General features: G+C 46.9%; 1 protein-coding gene across 2 annotated transcripts in view; it reads right to left on the reverse strand.

The window, feature by feature from the left end:
* Kremen1 (kringle containing transmembrane protein 1) overlaps window positions 1-17,419 on the reverse strand; it is a 66,871-nt gene that overhangs the window by 15,128 nt on the left and 34,324 nt on the right. For both annotated transcript variants that reach the window (XM_052198233.1, XM_052198232.1), the window contains exons 4-5: window positions 8,695-8,819; window positions 3,077-3,230 (exon numbers count right to left, since the gene is read on the reverse strand). In XM_052198233.1, coding sequence (XP_052054193.1) covers window positions 3,077-3,230; window positions 8,695-8,819 — 279 coding nt within the window. The remainder of the gene's footprint in view (window positions 1-3,076; window positions 3,231-8,694; window positions 8,820-17,419) is intronic.

Consider the following 17,419-nt stretch of genomic DNA (forward strand, 5'->3'; position numbering starts at 1 on the left):
TGTAGCATTGTGCTTGTGATACACTGGTGTCTTAGGTGGGTCACGAGACTTCACAGCAAAACAAAGAGCAGAAAACAAAAAGCAAACAATTGGCCAGAACTAAGTTTAAAGTCACAGACAAAGCAAATCGGAAGAAGACGTCACAGAGAAGGACCACTTTGGACTGGGACAAAAAAGTTCTCTGATGGCATTTCAGGAAGGAAGTGGTAAGCTGTAAACCATAGAAGGTCCGGGATGTAAGGCTGAACATCCGTTAGATCTGACACGAGCGGAGGTGCAGCCAAGGCGCCCTGCTGGACAAGGCTGCCCAGAGAAGTGTTTCGGAGCTGATGTGCCTCAGCACTCGGGCAGCAGGAGCCACGGCCAAGCAGGCCTGCAGACAGGCCACAGGCTGTCAAGCCAAGCTCGTCACTGTGGTAGGGCACATATGGCTTTGCTGGCTTACCAAATGCAAGAACTACAGTCATGGCGAACTACAGTCATGGCGGTCTGACTGACATTCATGTGTGTTGTGTGAGGGGGTCAGGGGACACCTCAGGTATTGTTCTTCAGGACTTGACAACCCTGTTTCTTGAGACAGGAGCTTGCCTGTCAGTAGGCTAGACTGGCTAATTCCAGTGATTCACCTGTCTCTGCCTCCCTAGTGCTGTGATGACAAGCAGCTGTCCCTCTACCCACTAAGCCGCCTCCTTAGTCCTGCACCAACCTTTTTAAGGCAGGCCCAGGAGGCTGTCAGTGAGCAGCAGTGTCCAGGTTCCCTGAGGGAAGCCCGTGTGTGAGGCCATGAGAGTGGAGTTTAAGTGTCAGTGGAGACCTTGGAACATGCCAGGAACATGGAGTCTGTTTAAGTGTCAGTGGAGACCTTGGAACACGCCAGGAACATGGAGTCTGTTGAGGACAGCTGCAGCCAGAGAGTGAAACCAGACCAAGAGAAACGATACGTGTTACCAGCAGCAGGGGCTTGTGGGTGTGGGCAGGGCTGTCCAAGCCTGTCAGTCAGCACCATGAATGGTTTCTGAATGGCTCCAACAGGCACCTGCCTGGCTTTGAACTGGCCCTGTCCAGTCTTTCCTTACTGCTCCCCTGCTCCTGCTTTGGAGATGACAATGTTGACCGCTGCCACCGAGCACAGGGGTGTGGAACTCCCTTTGGTGTTAACAGGGCTGCAGCTCAGAGTCTGCCTGCACTTCAGAGGAGACTTTAAGAGCACTGGCTGTTCTAGAGGACTTGAGTTCAATCCCCAGCCCTCACATAACTTCTCACGACTATCTGTAACTCAATCTCCAGGGGATCTGGCCTCTGAGGACACTAGGTATGCCTGTGGTGCACAGATAAACATGCAGCCAAAGCACCCATACACAAAATGTAAAGAAAATAATAAAGTCATGGGTTTAAAACAAATACTATGGGTATTTCTGTTTTAGTTAGGTTTTCCCTTGCTGTGACGAAACACCATGACCAAAAATCAAATTGGGGAGAAAAGGATTTATTTGGTTTATGCTTCTACATTGCTATTCATCACTGAAGGAAGTCAGGACAGGAACTCACACAGGGCAGGAACCTGCAGGCAGGAATTGATGCAGAGGTCATAGAGGGGTGCTGTTTACTGGGTTGCTTCTCTTGACTTGCTCAGCCTATTTTCTTATAGAACCAGGACCATCAGCCCAGAGATGTCACCACCCACAATGGGCTGGGCTGTTTTAGTCACAGTTCCTGGAGCCTTGGGAGGGAGCACCGCCTGCTGACATCTTGATTTGGGGCTTCTATTCTTTGTGAGAGGGTAAGTTCCTATTGATTTACGCATTGCAATTTGTGACTCCCCATTACGGCAGCTCTAGGAAACAGATCTTGTGAGGGTACTGCTGAAGCTGGACCCCCCCACCTAGCTGAGATGTCAGGATGGATGTCTGGTCCCCATCAGAGAGCCTGCAGACGTGCTAACTCCCTCTGTAGGCTCGAGGTCTCTCTTCTGCCATTTACCTGAGAATTCTAGAATGTGAGAATCAGGGCTTATAGCTCTCATGAGGTATCACCACATTTTTGTATGTTGTGGCAAGGGACAAGCGGGCACAGTGGGGAGGGGTAAGGCTCAGAGCTCACAGCAGTCAGCACAGCCCTGTTTCTTGCTGGCACCTCACACACGTGGTGGTTCAGGGCAAACTGACTTTAAGTGTTTGCTAGGGCATTGGCTCAGATGCGCCTTGGTGAGGCACCAACCCCAGTGCCTACAAACACACAAATGTGGCTGTATCAAAACAAGAGCACAGGAGAGCAGACACAACCAACACCAACGTGTGCTCTAAGCTGAAAGCCTTATCTTTTTACTTGTGAACGTAGTCCTGGACAGCCTGCGGGAACACTGAGGGAATAGTGTTAGAGTCATGGGGCTGCCCATTCAAAGGAAGGGATGCATGCCCCGGTGTCTGCTCAGAGGATGGGAGTGGGTGGGAGTGGGTGTGGTTAGTGGCCATGCTGTGTGCTGTGTGGCCAAGGCCATGGTGGGTCCTTACTTATTTACCATGAGCTTGTCAATCTGTAGAGCCTAGCTTTGTAGAAGGTGTCACATGTAGTCTATCTATGGGACCATCTTTATGGACAGTGTCACGTGACTTTACAAAGAGTTCCAGGGTAGCCACATCTTATGCTTTACTGCGCACATGGGACTGAGCTAATTACCACCAGGAAAACGTTCATCAAATTGGGCTGTGCTTAAATAAGCCTAAAATAAACTAGTTGGGGTCAGACTCCTAAAGTCTGAACCAACACCAGCTACTAAGTCCTGTTGAACTGAAGCCCCTTCTCGCCTCCCGAGGACTGCTACTGTGCTGGCACGGTGGAGTATGTCTAGCAGAGACACCTGCAACAGCCAAGATACTCAGAGCACAACACGCAGGGTAGACTGCTGTCCCTTTTGGGAGCAGGTCTGAGTCAACCTGCTCTGTATTTCAGTCCCAGGAGCTGAAAGCCACGGCTGGCATCACGTGGCACACGCTTCGTGAGCACTGCCGAATGGATAATTAAGTGGGTGGGAGGGCCTGCTGTCCCTGGCTGTGCCTGTGGCACCAAACATACTCACTGTCAAAAAGGATGACCCTGCCGTCTCCGCCGCAGGGCTGCGTGTGGTCCCCGAAGCAGACACTATTGCACTCAGTGCTGGCCGCCTCCCCGTGCCTCCAGTAGTCAGGGTTGTTCCCACAGAAGCACGCGTAGCCTGACTCCATCCCGGCAAACTGGCAAAGGAGGAGAGGAGTGTGAGGACTTCTGAGTTGGACTACATGAATTTTGCACTGAGATGGCTATGAACTTGGGGAGTCTGGGTAAACGTTATAACGTGATGTTGGGAAGGCTGGCGGCCTCCTTACCCTCAAACCCGGAGCAGTTGGCCGTTTCCCCGTCCACCCTTTCCCTGTGACCTTTCCTTAGCTTCACTCAGGTGCTCGCTGCCTGTGAGGACGCTACTGTCCTCATTTCCACAGTATTTAAGTCTTTAACATGAAGCATTGGTTAAAAACAGCAAAACACTTTACTGACTATTTACTATGTTCCCGGTAACATTTTAATTAATTTTTAATTAATTAAATTTTAAATTAATTACTTAATTTTTATATAAACGGGTGTTTTGCCTGCGTGCATGTATATTCCTGGTGCTCTTAGAAGCCAGAAGAGGCCTCTCTTCTGAAACTGATCTCTGAAACTGGAGTCACAAATGACTGTGAGCCACCATGTGGGGGCTGGGCATCAAACCTGGGTCCTCTGGAAGACCCAGCAAGTGCCCCTAACCACTGAGGCATCTCTCCAGTCCCCTTATGTTTTTTAAGATCCACCTTCATATGTATGTGTATGGGTATTCTGCCTGCGTGTATGTCTGCACTGCATGTGTCCAGTCCCTGTGGAGCCCAGAAGAGACACTGGATACCTGGAGTTACAGGTAGTTCTGAACTGTCACGTGGATGCTGGGAATCAAACCCAGCTCCTCTGGAGCGTTAGTTACCTCTCCAGTCCCCGAGACTTCTCTTTGTGTGTGTGTGTATCCATTTGTCTGTGTGTATCTGTATGTCTGTGGACACATGAGCACTGGTGCCCACAGAGGCCAGAGGCCAGTCTCGGATGCCCTAACACCTGAGTTACTGAGCCGCTGGACATAGGCGCACGATACCCAATTCTGGTCCTCCCCAAGAGCAGCGTGTGTCCTGGGCTCCAAGATGAGCTTTACAGTTGTGTCACTTACATTTGCATTTCATTTTAATGCTAATACCCTGACTGAGCACACAGTCTGCAGGAGCCAATCCCCAGGTACAGAACAAGCCGCCCGCCCACACCCACACCCACACTGGAGCCTTCACGCTCTTGCTTTATAGCCCCTCCCACAGTGCCTGGCAACGACTACCCAAGTTGCTCTACTAGTACCATTTGGAGAATAGAAAGTAGCTTAAAAACCCAAAACCCGCCCTCAGCCTGCCTGAAGTTCACACACACACACACACACACACACACACACACACACACACACACACACACACGGGAGCACACACCAACAGTCCACTCCTCCGGCTTACTGAACACAGTCCCGTATAATATGGACAGGGCACCATTCGTTCATCTATTTCCAGATCTTCGTTATGGAGACTAGAACTCCCATAATCATTGGCATACACATTCTTGTAAGTTTTCATTCGTCTGAAGTAATAATTAGGGGCGAGACTGTTGGGCTTAACTTTTTAAAAAGAACCACGAACCTTTCCCAGGAAACCTTTCGCAGCAAGACTGGGCCCGCGTCAGTCAGCACTTGCTACTGTCAGTACATCTGACTCTAGCCACACTGATGGCTGTGTAACTCATGGTGGCTTTACTGTGCATTAATTGAGTGACTGATGGTGTATAGAATTTCATCTGCTCCTTTGTACTGTCGGTCCTCTTTGGTGAGGAGCTGCTTGTTTCTTCTGCCTATTCTAAAACTGCATTGCCCGACATTTTACTATTGAGAGCTTTAGTTTTTGTTTTTGTTTTTTGTTTGTTTGTTTTTGGGGTTTTTTTTCTTTCCATTTTTTGGGTCAGATTGACCCTGGTTGTAGGCAGTCGCATCCCTTGGGCTGAGGCCCACATTTAACAAAAGAAGAGAGTGGGCGGAGCTCCAGCCCCTCACGGCTGTTTCCTGACTGTCCTGCACTGTGACAGCTGCCTCATGCTCCTAATGCCACGGCTCAAAGTGCCAGCTAAAATAACCCTTCCTCCTCAAGCTTCCTTTGTCACAGCTCTGAAAAAAGGAACCAACGCAGTGTCCACACACTGTCCGGCATGCAAGTAGCCCACCGCCTCATTGCCGTTTGTGGAGACTATTCTTTCCTAATCTAATGATCTTGGCAAGTTTGTGAGAAATCAACTGACAATCAATTTATAGGTTCATTTTTAAGTTGTGAAGTCTACTGTTCTGAATCTTTTTTTGTTGTTGTTGTTGTTGGGTTTTTTGTTTGTTTGTTTGTTTTGGTTTTTCGAGACAGGGTTTCTCTGTGTAGCCCTGGCTGTCCTGGAACTCACTCTATAGACCAGGCTGACCTCGAACTCTGAATCTGCCTGCCTCTGCCTCCTAAGTGCTGGGATTAAAGGCGTGCGCCACCACCGCCCAGCTCCTGAATGTCTATTTTTATGAAACTCTTATAGCAACTTTTTTCTGTAGTTTAATTTAAAGTCAATCTTTGCCTAAGCTATGATGCAAAACAAGACTCACTTTTCTTCACTGATATACAGAAAAGAAAACCTTTTCTGTAAAGGCCAGAAATAAATATTCTGCATTCTGTGGGCTACAGATTTTTCTACCCAGCTTCCTGGCCACATAATGGCAACAGTTACAGACAATATGTAAATGAACAGCAGGCATGGCTCTGTTTAATAAAACTTTATTTACCTAAACAAAAAATAATAGACGTGTGGTCTGATTTGCCTGTGGGCGATTCTGACTGGCGCATGATTTCCTCTCTTGGTGACAGTGGTTTCACGGAACAGCTCAGATGAGTAAGTTCCACATAACTGTTCTTTACCAAGACCACGTTGGTCTGTCTTTGCATATGCATATCAGGGTCGGCCATTTTTCTTTAGTATTGCCTGCCTGGGTCTTGCCTCTCCTGGGCAAGCGTTTTATTACTAAAGCGTTTTACTGTGTTCTCCAGCATTGTAGCTTATCATTTTTCTAAAAAGCTCTATTTTTTATTAGGATTCCATTTAATTTGTAGACTAACCTAAGGGGTCACCACCTTAATAATACTTGTGTTGTCTGGGTTGCAAGCAGGTTGTGAGCTCTTAAATTTCATAGCTACCTCTCCTCCTCACTTTTACTCCCATGCTGTTAGGATCTAGGGCTTTACATGTGCCCGGCAAGAGCCCGGCAACTAGGTAACACGCTAGGCCCAATCTTGCAAAATGGCAGGATTTTCTTTTCTATTCTTTCTTTTAGGACAAAGGGGTTTATTGAAATATACTGTACGAGAGCACCAGCTGAGCTCCCAGAGAGGTCACTCAGATACACCAGTGAGATATGTAATATTGTAAGTATTTGTTTAGAAGCATACATTATTAATTATTCACTGCTAGTATATGGATACACAGCTTTTTGTATATTACCTTATAGCCTACAACCTTGTTAACTTTATTCACTGATTCTAGTCCCTTTTTCATAGGTTCCTTAGAATGTTCTACAAAATAAAAAATTCTTACTTTTCAATCTATTTACTCTATTTCTTTTTTTAAAGATTTATTTATTTATTTATTTAGTTTTTTGGATTTGTTTTTTTCAAGACAGGGTTTCTCTCTATAGCCCTGGCTGTCCTGGAACTCACTCTGTAGCCTCTGCCTCCCAAAGTGCTGGGTTACAGGCATGTGCCACCATTGCCCAGCTAAGATTTATTTATTTAATGTATATGAGTACACTGTAGCTGTCTTCAGACACACCAGAGTGGGCATCAGATCCTATTACAGATGGTTGTGAGCCACTATGTGGTTGCTGGGAATTGAACTCAGCCTCTGGAAGAACAGTCAATGTTCTTAACCTCCGAGTCAACTCTACAGCCTCCTATTTCTTTTTTAAAAAACCATTTCTTTAACAAGGCCCTCTAAGCCAATGAGGTAAGGGTAGGTATGACTGTCTGCTCATCAGTAAGGAAGCACGGGTCACCCTCATAACTGAGGAGGGCACTAGCTATGGGTATTCTTGAAACAGATACTTTTAACTACAGCCTGGCTCTACAGCACATGCTCATAATCCCAACACTTGGGCAGGGAAGGCAGGAGAACTAAGAGTTCAATGTCATCCTGGACTATATAAGACACTGTACACACACACACACACACACACACACACACACACACAGGTTTGTTTGTTGTATTTTGAAACACGGTCTCATCATGTAGCTGTGATGGGCCTGTAACTCACTATATAGATCAGGCTGGCTTGCTCTGAAACTCACAAAGATCCACCTGCCTCTGGCCCCCAAGTGCTGGAACCACCATACCCAGTCATTGTGGGTGATTCTTAAGGCCAGGTATACTTTTATGGAAATAGTAAGTGAAGTTCTGAGATATGTGCAGACCTTGATGTTCATCTTGTGAATCATACTATGAGGGCTGTCATATGATAATAATGCCACCATTTCTTCTATCCTTACTAGTTTTCATTCTCTAATCACGAATATTTATCTTCTTCCTCGGTTCTCACGGGAGTGGAGTGGGGTGCTCTTATTTTAGTCAGTAAGATGCACTTGTTATCATTATCTGAAGCTTAAAGCATGCCACATTTAGGTCATGGGACCCCTTTCAAGGCGGCTTCATCCACTGATGCATCTGTACTAATGTTTCTGTCCTACACAAGATGTTACGAACACATCTTGGTCTTTGATCACAGCATGGGTAATTTCCCCACAGAGCTTCTTTCTGGTGGAGACCTGAGTGCTGGCTATGGCCCCGTTATTAGCGTGTGGCAAGGATAGCGATGAAGTGAAGGTGTGTGCACACACGGCCACTGCACATTTATACAGCATTACTATTCACCTGTCCATCATCAAAGGCAGGAACTCACACTTCTCCCAGCGCTATCTGGATTTCCTCTCAGGCGCCCCGGCTCCCACATTTGCACTTCCCTTCCCCAGCAGTCGGAGTATCCTGGCTCTGAAACAGTCGTTATGTGCTCACACTCTGCACAAGCACCAACCACACGGGTCAGGGGTCCACCTGCCTTGCTTGTTTGCCTGCCTCACAGGAGCAGGGTACTCTTCCCTCTCGGGCTTCATTAATGGCTTCTGGACTGAACTGGTTAAGGAAAGAGGGAAAAACAAAAGGAGAGAGGGAGGGATCTTCTGTCTAATTTAATACAAAACAGCACTACTGAAGCCTGGTGATTGGGAAATACATTTCAGATAAAGAAAAGAAGAAGAAGAAAAGAACATTTGGAAGAGGTAAGGCATGGCGGTTTGCCACGGAAGGGAACCACTCAGTGCCTTGGCTCGACTCTATGGCGTCGTTAACATCCCTGATCATAACGGACAAGGGCCTACAGAGGCTACTGGGGAGCCCCTCGCCCCATCCTCACATGGAATGCTGTCTATGCTCCATGCCTCCCCCCCAGCCTGCTCTTCCCATGTGACTTGACCCATGGGCTGCTCTGATTTATCATTATCCTTCCCACAGCTGCACACTATGGAGTGGTACCTTGAATCTCTGACTCCGACAAAAGCTGATACAGGTCTGTATGGTGAGCTTGTTTGACGTCTTACTGGTGCCCGTGAGAGGAGGTGGGTTTCCATGATCCTTGTAGCAGCCAAGGTTTCCAGGCACTAGAGACAAACAAAACAAAAGAATTTCACAACATCTATCTGGAAAACACTAAGGAGGAAATGCAGTCTGTGCCAGGTGTGCTCTGCCCACGGTGTTTACACCCCGAGGGACAACACTGGCAAATGACAACAAGCTCTAAAGCGGACCCTCTGGTACTGCTCTCTGCCAGATGCTACACCATCTGCAAGAAAGTGTGGCGTGCAGATCTCCAGTGTACTTTATCCGGTAGAATTTAGTACTGAAGAGAACCAGGAACAATGTCTTAAGACAGAGAAGGTGCCTTTGCTTCTGTCCCACAGCACCTATCTTCCAGTAATTCACCAAAATGACAGACACAGAGGGAAAGAGCAGAGGAACCCTGGTAGGAAACCCAGAGGTATTCCTTTGGCCACATACATGCAAATCTAAAAGACTGATACTGTAGACATCAAGGGAATGAATGCTGTTCAAAAAGGAATGACCACAAGTATTGCCACAGCACACCAGGAAGTGCCTGGAACAGCATTCACCCCCACCCATCACTGTAAACAAGCAGAAGGCGCTTCTAGCCAAGAGAAGGAATGTGCTCACGGAACATGTTAAGCACCGAGAGCCAAGGCAGTTTCCTGAAACTGGTGATGGAAAAACCTGTCAGAAAAAAAGGATGCCAAGGAGAAGGCCCGTGTGTTCAAGAGAGCCCTGGCCAGCTCCACCAGAGGAGCACGCGTCATGCGAACTAATGGGAAGGAGCCTGGGCTGCTGGGCTGCTCCTGATGAAGTCATAGCTTAATGTGCAAAAAGACCAGGGAAGCGGGCTGGCAGTGTCTGTCTCAGGGGTTAAAGGTTCTTGCTTGATGACCTCAGTTTGATCTCCGGAACTCACATGGAGAGAACCAACTCCTAAAAGTTGTTTTTTGCTGTAGCATGTGCTGCCCCCTCCCATGCCCTACTCCCCGGAGTCCTGAAGTGATCAGATTTGAATGGTTCCAGGAGACTGAGTGGTAGACACAGTCACATAGCCCTGAGAGCTCAAGTCGAGGCCGATCTGGGCTACACGATGCATTCTGGGCTACACGATGCATTCTGGGCTACAATGCATTCTGGGCTACACGATGCATTCTGGGCTACACGATGCATTTGGATTTGTTTAAAAAGTAAACAAACAAACAAAGGGGCTGGAGAGAAGGCTCCAGGGACAAGAGCACTGGGGCCTCTCCCAGAGGACACAGGTCAGACTCCCAGCATCTTTAATTGTGGCTCAAGATATTTCTGTAACTCCAATTCCAAGAGATGCCATCTTCTGTAGACATCAGACACACACATGGTATACATGCAGGCACACACAGAGACACAAAAACAAAACCACGCCAAACTCCCCAAGAGAACCAAAGTCAGCTTAGTACAGAGTATATACATGTTTTCTGTGGAATTGGCCTAAATGCCTGCCAACAAATGAATGATTAAAAAATGTGATACAAAGACAACTAAGTTTTCCTCAACCATAAAGAAAAAAATTGGGGCTGGAGCAATGGCTCTGAGGTTAAGAGTACTGACTGCTCTTCCAGAGGTCCTGAGTTCAAATCCCAGCAACCACATGGCTCACAACCATCTGTAATGGGATCTAATGCCCTCTTTGGTGTCTCTGAAGAGAGTGACAGTGTACTCATATACATTAAATAAATAAAGCTTTTTAAAAAGAGTTGTTTAAAAGAAAGAAAAAGATTATAGCTAGGCATGGTGGTGCATATCTTTAATTCTACCATTCAGCTGACAGAGGCAGGTGGATCTCTGTGAATTCTAGGCTAGCCTGGTGTATATAGTGAGTTGTTCCAGGATAGCTAGGGCTACCCAGTAAGGCTCCCACACAAAAAAATAAACAAACAAGAGAAGAAACTTCTTCAAGTGCACATACAAAGTCACACTGGTTGTGATAGTATGCACAAGCCTATGCAATCTCAGGCTAGACCAAACCCTGGCATGGAAGGAAGGAAGGCCAAGGTTGGTGTGAACACACAGCTAGGTAGGAGGATGGGGTGGGGGTGGGGGTGGGCAGGGGTGGGGTGGGGGAGGTGGGGGGTGGGGGGGTGGAGGGTGGGGGATGGGGGTGGGGAACAGACATGGGAGGGGTCGGGGAAGGAGTGAATACAGTTTAAAAGGTATTACATTTTCACAGAACTAATAATAAAAACCAAAATTTTATCATTTGCAAGAAAATGGAAGAACCTGGGATCACAAATTAAGGAAAATAAGTCAAACTCAGAGACATAAATATAACATTTCCCTCAAATGTGGAACCACTGAGCCGTTTTCCTGGAACTTGCTCTGTAGACCAGGCTGGCTTTGAACTCAGAGATCTGCCTGCCTCTGCCTCCCCAGTGCTAGGATTAAAGGCGTGAGCAACAACTACCCTGCCACATTTTCTTTTTCTTACCCACACTTGCAAACTCTCTCATGCTATTTAAGGTCGCATTCTCACAGATTTGGGATTATAAAATAAAGTCAATCTTTGGGGGTCATTATTTAGCCTACCTCAAGGGGCTATGCCCATGCTTTACAGCCGCACGGTAAGCTGTTTGTCTGAGTGAGCAGCTGTATCTGAGGCAAGATGAACACATGTAAATATAGGTACTAACCATGGTATCCATGGTAACGGCTTTTCACGCAGCCTCAGATCTGCTAAGGACTGAATGTTTGTATACACTACGATGTAAGAAGAAATATACTTGGTCTCTACCCACTTCCTGCCACCAAGTTTCCCAACCCTCAAGACTCTGGAGATTCCTTTCTAGTGAAGCACCTCGTGGTGGGCCTCTGGTTAGCCTCGTGGTGGGAGCTGGACACCAGAAAGACACAATTAGTAACTTGGAGCTATGAGTCCAGTTCTCCATCCTCCAGGGAAAAGAAAAGAGCTAGGGATGGAGTCAACCCTTGACTGTGACTACCTGGTGAAGCCTCTTAAAAGCCCTGGAGACGAAGTTCAGAGAGCCCCTGGAGTGATTCACATATCCTGGCTGAGAAGTGGCACACTCCACAGGGACAGACGCTCTGGGGCTCAGATCCTCTCCGACCCAAACATACGAACATCTTCAACATCTTCAACCTATCACATTCTCTCTGATACACCAGCAAACGTGTCCCTCAAATTCTGAGAGTTATTACAGCCGATTACCTAACCTGAGGTGGAAGTCTACTTTGTAGACAAGCCTCGAGACTCACAACTTGAGACTGGCATCTGAGTCTGGGTGTGTTCTCCTACTGCCGAGCCTTTAGGCCCCTGCTCTGATGCTGGGTATCCAGTCATGAATGGTAATCTATCCTGCTAATGTGTTGAGAGGTGCAGGATTGGCTGCTGGAAAAAACTCACCCATCTGGTGTCACAATAAAGTCTGTGAATGTATAGGAAAAAGATTGGTTTCCTTCCTTTCATATGTCGAAGTCTGAATAAACAGTGTGAATAGACTTGGAGTGCTGCCTCCAGGCAGTAATTAGATGAAATCAGGGAGAGTGAGCTACCACAATGGGGTAAGAGGATGAGGAGAGCCCATTCTTTCTCTGCCCTGTGAGTACTCATCAGAAACACAGCCATCAAAGAGCTGGGAAGAGGGGCCGGGCCAGACCAGGCACGGAATACCGTGAACTTCCAGCTTAGTATGTCTATTAAGCTGCTTGGGTCTGAAGAATTTTGTTTAAAAAAAATCGCATATTACGGGGCATTTTAGCACTTTAATCCCAGCACTCAGGAAGCAGAATCAGATGGATCTCTGAGTTCAAGGCCACCCTGGCCTTCATAGCAAATTCCAGGCCACTTAGGGCTATATAGTGAGACCCTGTCTCTTCCAGTCCCTGCGTGCATGGAATAGAAAAAAGGAAACCTTGCCCAAAACAGATCCATGTCCCTAAAAAGCGTTCACACCCTTTGTGTTCACATCTTTTTTTGAAACAAGGTCTTAATATGTAGCCTAGGCAGGCATCAAGCTTTTGAGGATTACAAGTATACAAACAGGCCATGTCAAAAGCCTATGTATGGCACAGCACTGAGGGTGGGCTGGGCTCCAGCCAACAGTACACATAAAACTGCACCTTATTAAAAGCCTGTGAGCCGGACAGTGGCTCTTTCCCTTCCTTTCTTTAGACGAGACATTTCAGCCCTGGCAACAGCTTGCCTGCAGCTTTCTAAGAGACTTCAATGCACAAGACTAGGTCAGGCTAGGTTTTCTCACTCACAGGATGTGTGACGATTACCATACCACTTTAAGCCACTACATTTGGGGGTAACCTGTTTCAAAGCAGTAAGTTACTAACACATGATACATTCCAAGTCTGTTCATGGTTAATTCACAATAAGCCACGGACTTGCTGGTCTCTTAAAAATTTAGTGTTCAGTCCCTGTTTTGTTTTTATGTGGACTGGTGTGAGGTGTCAGGTTCCCTAGAACTGACATTACAGACAGTTGTGAGCTGCCATGTGGGTGCTGGGAATTGAACCTGGGTCCTGTAGAAGAGCAGCAGTGCTCTTAACGGCTGAGTCATCGCTCCAGCCCCCTCAATCCATGCTTAAAACTCAGGATTATTAGTTGAAGTCCTTTTCCAAACATCCTACAGTTTCTTTTAGAACCAATCTATAAACCCTAACCTAAGAGTCCAGAGAGTCTAAGATAGTATTTTCCTTTCTGTTTTAATATTGGAAAGAGAATGTCTCAAATTATTGAGCTGTATTTGCACATCAGTCTTCTGAGCATATAAAAATATATACATGTATGTGTATGTACACATAGGAAAGTTTCCCCCTTAACCATCTGGCCAGTTTATATTATGTCTGCAGGAAGTCCCTCTGCTAATCTAATCTTCACACTTAAGTCATACGGTTGTCTTGCTTCTGTTCCCATCACTCAGGGCTCAGATGTAACAAACGTGGCTCTCCATACAAACTTTAAAATGAATCTTTCAAAAACAAACCAAATCTCTAGAGTAGCGAGTGTAAACAGGAGCTGGGCAGGAGCGGTCTGGTCTTCAGTGCAGGCCAGGCTGGGTTTAGGGCTTAAACAACTGAGGGGCCAAGCAGCTCCAGCCAGGGTGTACAAGCCGAGAAGAGCTTGTTACAGAGAACTTCTGTATGGAGACTAGAACATGCACTAATGCTTCTTAGTAAGAAGTACTTGTTCACGATCATCTGGGTCATTTACTCTGATTTTGTCTCATTGATTCGTTATGCTCACGTAAGCATGATATATGTGTTAGACTACACACAGCCATTAATACTAAGTTTAGACATAAGCAAGGCTATAGACTACATGAAGACAGCTGGAACCTGTAAGTTTTGTCCACAAAGATTTGGTGAGCAAATCCAGGCAGCTTGTGTTCGGTGAGGTAGTGGGGTGAGGTACTGGGGTGCTGGCATGCACCACAAAGGGGCTCATCAGGAGTCAGGCTGCTCTCTGCCACTGTGCTAATCCACCCTGACCTCAGTGGATTAAGGTGATGTCCTTGCCCCACCAGAGCTTACCTTAAACTCACCAAACTTCCCACTCTCCCTCTGCACTGAGACTATGTTGCCAGTTCCCAGTTTTCTCTCTTTCTTAAACATTTTCTTCTTATAACCCTTTCACACACACCCCAAAACCTCTTTGATATGACCCAGGGTATGAAGGTATATAAAATAGGGAACTAGGGAGATGGCTAAGTCAGCAAAGTGTTTGCCTTGTAGCTACAGGACTTGAGTTTGAACCTCAGAACACATAAAATATCCATGCTCACCAGTGCTGGGGATCCCTGAGGTTCCCTGGCTACGCAGTTTGCCTAATTATCAAGCTGCAGGCCACTGAGAGACTATCTCAAAAATCTTGTCAGGCAGTGGTAGCATACACCTTTGATCCCAGCACTTGAGAGGCAGAGGTAAGCAGATCTCTGTGAGGTCAAGGGCAGCCTGGTCTACAGAGCTGAGTTCCAGGATAGTGAGGAACTAGACCAAGAAACTCCATCTCAGAAAAGAAGAAGGGGGGGAGAGGAGGAAGAAGAGGAAGAGAAGAAGGAAGGAGAAGGAAAAGAAGCAGGAGGAGGAGCAGTAGGAGGAGGAAGAGGAGGAAGCGGAGGTGGGTGGGGTCAATTAGGCTAGTCTGCTGGCCAGTGAATCGCAATGATCTGCCGGCTTTGCTTCCCCAGTGCTGGGATCACAGGGACATGCCGCCATGTCATTTTTACATGGGTTCTAGGAATCACATGTTTGCACGACAAATACTTTATGGACTGAGCCCTTTTCCTAGCATCATAATTTAATTTTTTTAAAATGAAATTTACATCAGCAACTCAAATAACATTTTAAAAATCAAACATTCTAACATAATATAGTTCAAAGATATATTAATTTGATACATGCTAAGGAATGACAGCATGGAAATATTAAAAGCTTTAGTTTTTTCAAAATTAAACCATTAGGTTTCCATAAGAACAGTGATGCAGCCTGTTGGTCGTTACCCCTTTTGGAGTCATATATCAAATATCCTGCACATCAGATATTTACATTATGATTCATAACACAAAATTACAGTTATGAAGTAGTAATGAAAATAATTTTATGGTTGGGGGTCACTACAACATGAGGAACTGTATTAAAGGGTCACGGCATTAGGAAGGTTCCACTGCTTAAGAACTTTGTATGAGAGTTTGAGGCCAGCCTGGTCTACAGAGTCAGTTCTAGGACAGTCAAGGCTATATAGAGAAACCTTGTCTCAGGAAGAAAACAAAATGAAAAAAGTAAAAGAGAAAGGAACTTCTTGTGACTAGTAAAAGCACAGCCGTTATGTTCATAACACGGCCATCCCAAATCTCAGCGGAGTTGCTTCAGGCTGCATTAGCTGTAAAGCCACGCAGTGTGCTCAGAGACAGACAGCGGCAAGGCCACATGATGCCACACGGGCAAGAGCTGCCAGAGCTGCCTAGACTCACCACAGGCTTCAGTCTGAATTAGTTTCCGACACTGCAATTCAGACACCTCCCCCCTCCCCACCAGACAGGGTTTCTCTGTGTAGCCCTGGCTGTCCTGGAACTCACCCTGTAGACCAGGGGGCCTGGAACTCAGAAATCTGCCTGCTTCTGCCTCCTGAGTGCTGGGATTAAAGGCGTGCGCCACCACTGCCCAGCTAGTCCGGGTTTGAAAGCTCTGACTTAGAGCTGGTGAGACTGTTAGTAGGTAAAGCTCTTGCCTGCATGACTGACCACCAGTTCAATGTTCAAAACCCTCATGGTGGAAGAATGGACTCTTACTGATTGTCCTCTGAACCCCATATGTGTGCCATGAGATAAATACATACATACACAGGCTCACCAACACAAGAAATAATAAGTAAGCAAATATAACTTTTTAAAGAGCTGTCTTAGGCCAGTGCATTAGGTTCCTGTTCTGTTTCTAAGATTGTCTTGCTTGATAGCACACTGTGACCACAGTCATCGTTACATGCCCGGCCGAAGAAAAGTAGGTGTAGAGGCTGAGGCAGGGACATTAAGAGGCAAACTGACCAGTGGTGGCGTGGGTGTGGGCGTGGGGGGAAAGGAGGACAAGAGCTGCGTGGGCCTTTCGTTTACCCTGCAAAGCTCTTGCCTGCCTCAGGATACAGCCTGGAGCTTCCTAGGTGGCTGCCCAACCACCTGCCCCCCACCCCCTTCCCATGCCCCACCCCTTCCCATGCTCTCCCTGCTCCAGCAGCACACCCTGGCCTCTGCTCCTCAGCCAAACTGAATTGTGTTTCTATGTGTCCGACTCCTGGCCTGATTGTTACACTTGCATTCCCTCCGCTTAGAAAACTCTTCCCTACTTAAGATTTCAGTCTGAGCATCATTTCCCCAGGGGTCACAGTCCTCCCCACCTTTCCCCAGTGTAAAGTGAGCAGAGCCAGGTAGTGGTGGTGCACGCCTTTAATCCCAGCACTTGGGAGGCAGAGGCAGGCGGATTTCTGAGTTGGAAACCAGCCTGGTCTACAGAGTGAGTTCCAGGACAGCCAGGGCTACACAGAGAAACCCTGTCTCGAAAAAAACAAAAAACAAAAAGGAAAGAGAGCTGACTGCCAAGCGGCGCAGTGCTGCAGCAGCGTGGCAGGAGGTTCCAAGCTCGGTTCCCTTGCAACCATGAGGACGATGTAAGCGCAGGACATCATCTTCCACAGCCCACTACATTCCCAGCTGGATTGTGAGTACGTGAGGCCCCCTCTCGGGCGCTGTCAATAAACACAGCGCCTGCGTACAGCTAGCCATGGCTATCTTGCCCTCTAGAAACAGCATACTAGTTCCATACAGGTCAACTTTACAACTTAAAAAGTACTAAGTCACTGCATCTAACCTTCCCAAAATGCAATAGATATTAAATTTAAGGCTTGTTTTGTTTGTTTGAGACAGAGTTTTACTGTGTAGCCTTGGCTATCCTGGAACTTACATTGTAGAGCAGGCTGGCCCAGAGATATGGTGCCTCTGCCTTTTAGTGCTGGGATTAAAGGCCTGTGTCACTGTGCCCAGCTGGAAATTTGGAACGACATGTCTATCTAAACCAGATGCTGTGGAGGCTCCGGGAACCTTGGAAACGATCCCTCGAGGGTCTGGAGAGGCATTTCTTACTGCTGTTGTACCTGTACTCT

Source organism: Apodemus sylvaticus, chromosome 11 (assembly GCF_947179515.1).
Source record: "Apodemus sylvaticus chromosome 11, mApoSyl1.1, whole genome shotgun sequence".
Taxonomy (NCBI): Eukaryota; Metazoa; Chordata; class Mammalia; order Rodentia; family Muridae; genus Apodemus; species Apodemus sylvaticus.